Below are 4216 nucleotides of genomic sequence, written 5' to 3' on the forward strand. Positions count from 1 at the left end.
CACAGGAAATAAAAGTTCATTAATTGGAGTTTATTCTATTATTAATTAGCATGTTTCCTTCTTGCTTAAAAAAAAAAATGGGGGATGCTATTATTAAGTACTTGTCTCATTGTTTCATTATTCCCAATTGTAGATCTGTTTAGATGATTGCTTTCCTTCCTGAAGATTTTTGTGTATACATTCCTGTTAACATTTCTGATTATGTCCTTAAAACAGATTCTAAGAAAAATTACTAGCGTTAAGTAATCTAAATATTAAAGGTTAGATTAGTTTTGTATTGCCAAAAATGATGTGCTACTCACCTCATCAGGCTTGCCAGGTGTCTCAGCGGTAAAGAAGTCTGCCTGCCAATGCAGGAGATGTGGGTTTGACCCCCTGGAAAGGGAAGATCCCCTGGAGAAGAAAAGGGCAACCCACTCCAGTATTCTTGCCCGGGAAGTCCGGTTGACAGAGGGACCTGGCGGGCTACAGTCCATGGGGTTGCAAAAAGTCAAAAACAACTTAGGGACTAAACAACTCATGTTATCACTGGTCTGCCGTTCTACACCTCAGTATCTATTGAATCAGGAAAGTTAGGGATACATACCACAAAGATAGGGTGAAACGAGCAATACCTTTGAGGTCTCTTGGTCAAAAATGTGGTTGTTTCTGAAGTATAAGAATTTTTAGTAACACCTCTGTAACTTTATACCCTGTTTCCAGCGTTTTATCATGATCCTGACCGAGCACTTAGTACGCTGTGAAACTGACGGGACCAGTGTGTTAACACCATGGTATAAGAACTGTATAGAGAGGCTCCAGCAGATCTTCCTACAGGTTTGTGGAAAACTTTGATTAGGATAATAAACATCACTGTTCTCAGCCATGGGAATTCTCTCCTAGCTCAGTTAGAATGCAATCTGTAAGTAACAGAGCTTCAAAATGACATGACTTAAGCAGTGGTTGCTCAGTCGGTAAAGAATCTGCCTGCACTGCAGGAGACCCAGGTTTGATCCCTGGAGAAGGAAATGGCAACCCACTCCAGTATTCTTGCCTGGAGAATCCCATGGACAGAGGAGCTTGGTGGGCTACAGTCCATGGGGTTGCAAACAGTCGGACACAACTGAGCCACTAAGCACAGCGCATTCTCAGCCACAGGGATTCTCCATTAAAAAAGCATCAAATCTGTTAGGTTATATAGTACCTGTAAGCCCTTTAGTTAGTGTCCATTTGTTCCTACTGTTGCTCATCAGAATATTTAGGCTTAAAATTGGCTCTATATCACTCAGACTCCTAATTGCCATTCTCTTTGTTGGAGAGCCTAGCTGTAACACAAAATAGAAAAATGCTAAGGGAAGAGTAGTAAGATTTTAAGAACCTCTATAAATCCAAAGTTCAAATGATAACCTTGCTTCTGGAGGCACTATTAAGTTCCCTGAGGTTCTTACAGAAAGCAGACTCCAACACGTACTCTGTTAGATTTAAGTTAAAGATTTGAAGTAGAGTGGTATCTTCAGACACCAACACCCCAAGCAAGTCCTTATCTGTTCTAGACAAGAGTGATTAAAGCAGAAGGCTTAAAGGGGGAAAATTCTGAAATATAAATAGGTTAAATATTTTTTTCTTAACACATCTCTTTGCTTAATGCCCTAACCAAAAAAGGAAATGATTTCCAAAATTTCTTCTTCATAGTTCATTCCTTGTCTGGGCAACTTTTAAAAAGTCATACTATATATTCTGTCCTAATTAGGGGAAAGAACCAGCTGAACTCATCTAGAATAGTAGCAGGCGCTGCTGCCACTGCCTTGAATTATGAATTGCATAGAAACAGACCAGAACTGGATTTTTAAATTATTGAACAACATTTTTTTCTGTTTCCCCCTACATTTTCTCGATATTCTGGCTTTCCAGGGTTATTATTCCTACCAGCCAAACCACTCTTTTCTCTGCTCTTTCCCATCACTCTACAATGTGGGCTTTAGGGGAATGTTCTGTGAGATTGCTTTTATGCTCCTTTTCCTAACCTAAACATTTACCCCCTTTTCTGTGTCTACAGCATCACCAAATAATCCAGCAGTACATGGTGACCCTGGAGAATCTGCTCTTCACTGCTGAATTAGACCCTCACATCCTGGCTGTGTTCCAGCAGTTCTGTGCCCTGCAGGCCTAAGGGTCATTTTTTTTTCCCCCTTCCTGTCAAGATTTTTTTAAAGATCTCAAAATAATCTCTTATTTTTGATTGTTTGAATGCTTGCTTTCTTGTAGCATCCTGTCACTTTCTAAAAGAAACAGAGAGAGGAGGACAGTGAAGAAATATGGTATTGATTACCCTTAATTGCCCCTGAAAAGCAGATATTCCCTAATGACAATAATATGATAATGACCATAGGATGTATTATATATGTGACAAATACAACTTTTCTGATTTTTTTTCTCCTTAAGGCACAAAAGATATAACTAATTTGAGGTATGTGAAACACTAGAGGGTCAAGCTTATTTACCAAGTAGTATATAGAACTGATGAATTTATTATCAAGTAGCATAGCTTTTCACAGCTCATGGGTAACCTAACATGGTTGAAAATAAAACTAAAAATGTTTTTTAAACTTTGGTATTTCATGATTTATCATCAGTCTACTTTAGTGATTTCTTTGTAAAATACCGCCATCTGAAATTTTCTCAAAATACTTTTAATAGTGTCTTAAAAATACTACAGTAATTAAAACGTTACTAGAGTAGCAATTCCTAAATCTGAACATGAATCGCCTGGGGCTCTCTAAAGTTATTTTTTAAATTAACATTAAACCACAATCTTTCAAACACAGATATATCTGGTAGTTCTTAAGGCTCCCAGGTAATTGAAATATGCAGACAACTTTTGGAATTACCATCTTAGAGTATCTGGTCATCTCAAATCTGAGACAGATCTGTCCAAGCTCATATAGTGAATTTTGTGTTCAAGTGTGACTTAGAAGTAGCTAGACTGACTAATGCCTAGTGTTAGATGTAGGTTTGGATTTTATTTCTGTGGAATCTGGTCCAAGTAACTACTAATTCCTAAACCTGTTTCCTATATGGTGTTGAGGCTTAACTAAGATAAGAAAAGTACACTGTAAAATAACAAGGGGTTATCTGACATTCCAAATTTCTAGCATTTTTAGTCTTTTTTTCATTGAACCTTTAAAAAATTTAGCAATAATTCCACAACTGAAGTAGCTTTGTTCATTTGTACAATATAGGTGTTGGTTTTAAACTTAGTACATCATAAGTTTATGGTGCATAATATATGGGGGTCTCTTTGGTTTACCATATACTTAGTGGCTACAGAATATAGTCTACTCAGTAGATGGAAATTCCTAGGATTTTAAAACACCATACCATTTAAGACAAATATTCACAAGGTTAAAGTTGCATGGCAAGTTACTGGCAGGGAACTAAAAGCCAAGTGCTTAGCTAAATGTTCTTTTGTTTATACTGTTCCTCCTTCCCGCAAACTATGTAATTAGTTAGAAATGGCTCCTGTCCTCAAGAAGCTAAAGAATAACCATTTAAGGCTTTGGTAACTTTGACCCTAAAGCTGCTTTGTAATCCTTTCATAATGTATTACAAAGTTTGACTACTTATACTTTTACTTGATCCACCTCCTTTCTCTTAGACCCTCTCTTCACGTGTAATGGTTGCTTCTAACAACTGCTCACTGATGTGACCCTGCTCTGATCCAGTCTGGCAAACTAGGTGTATGGAAAAACCAAACCAGAGATATTGAATTCTGAAGAAACAAACATTCAACAGTTGCTCTCCCCACAAATGAAGCTCACAGAGACAAAAGAATGGCATGTCACACTATACATCGTACCTTGCAATAAATCAATATTAAACTGTTCTGATGCCATTTAACATGCTTTTGTCCAAGTAAACATAATTTTTGTTTTCCTTGACTCTAAATCTCACAGGAATTACTCAGAAAGCAGTTCAAATGAAGATAAAGTTTGTTTGCTTTTCCTGGAAAGTATTTAGCAGTGATTTCTATAACTTACTAATAATCTACAGTTATATCTGAAAATGAAAGATGAGGACAGAACTTGGCAACCTGAGTAGAGCATATCTGGCTGTCAGTGATATCTGGACACCAGGATTGTCTTTAAGTTGATGAAGGGAAAGAGTGACTGACTAGAAGCCCACCTGAACTAGAAAAGTCTTAGCTATGCTGGTCTCGATGATAATACATGCTCATTAA

At 37.3% G+C, this 4216-nt stretch overlaps 1 protein-coding gene across 10 annotated transcripts in view; it reads left to right on the top strand.

The window, feature by feature from the left end:
- NCBP1 (nuclear cap binding protein subunit 1) overlaps positions 1-3876 on the top strand; it is a 40142-nt gene extending 36266 nt beyond the window's left edge. For 7 of the 10 annotated variants that reach the window (XM_081511202.1, XM_081511220.1, XM_081511194.1 and 4 more), the window contains exons 22-23: positions 703-816; positions 2036-2585. In XM_081511202.1, coding sequence (XP_081367328.1) covers positions 703-816; positions 2036-2149 — 228 coding nt within the window. In that variant the 3' untranslated portion in view covers positions 2150-2585. Of the gene's footprint in view, positions 1-702; positions 817-2035; positions 2586-3634 lie in introns of those variants that run through there. The other 3 variants (XR_014059835.1, XR_014059834.1, XR_014059861.1) reach the window with 1 other exon arrangement.
- The last annotated feature ends 340 nt before the right edge of the window (positions 3877-4216 follow it).

The sequence above is a fragment of the Giraffa tippelskirchi genome, chromosome 1, assembly GCF_054371585.1.
Source record: "Giraffa tippelskirchi isolate mGirTip1 chromosome 1, T2T-mGirTip1v1.2.pri, whole genome shotgun sequence".
Classification (NCBI taxonomy): domain Eukaryota; kingdom Metazoa; phylum Chordata; class Mammalia; order Artiodactyla; family Giraffidae; genus Giraffa; species Giraffa tippelskirchi.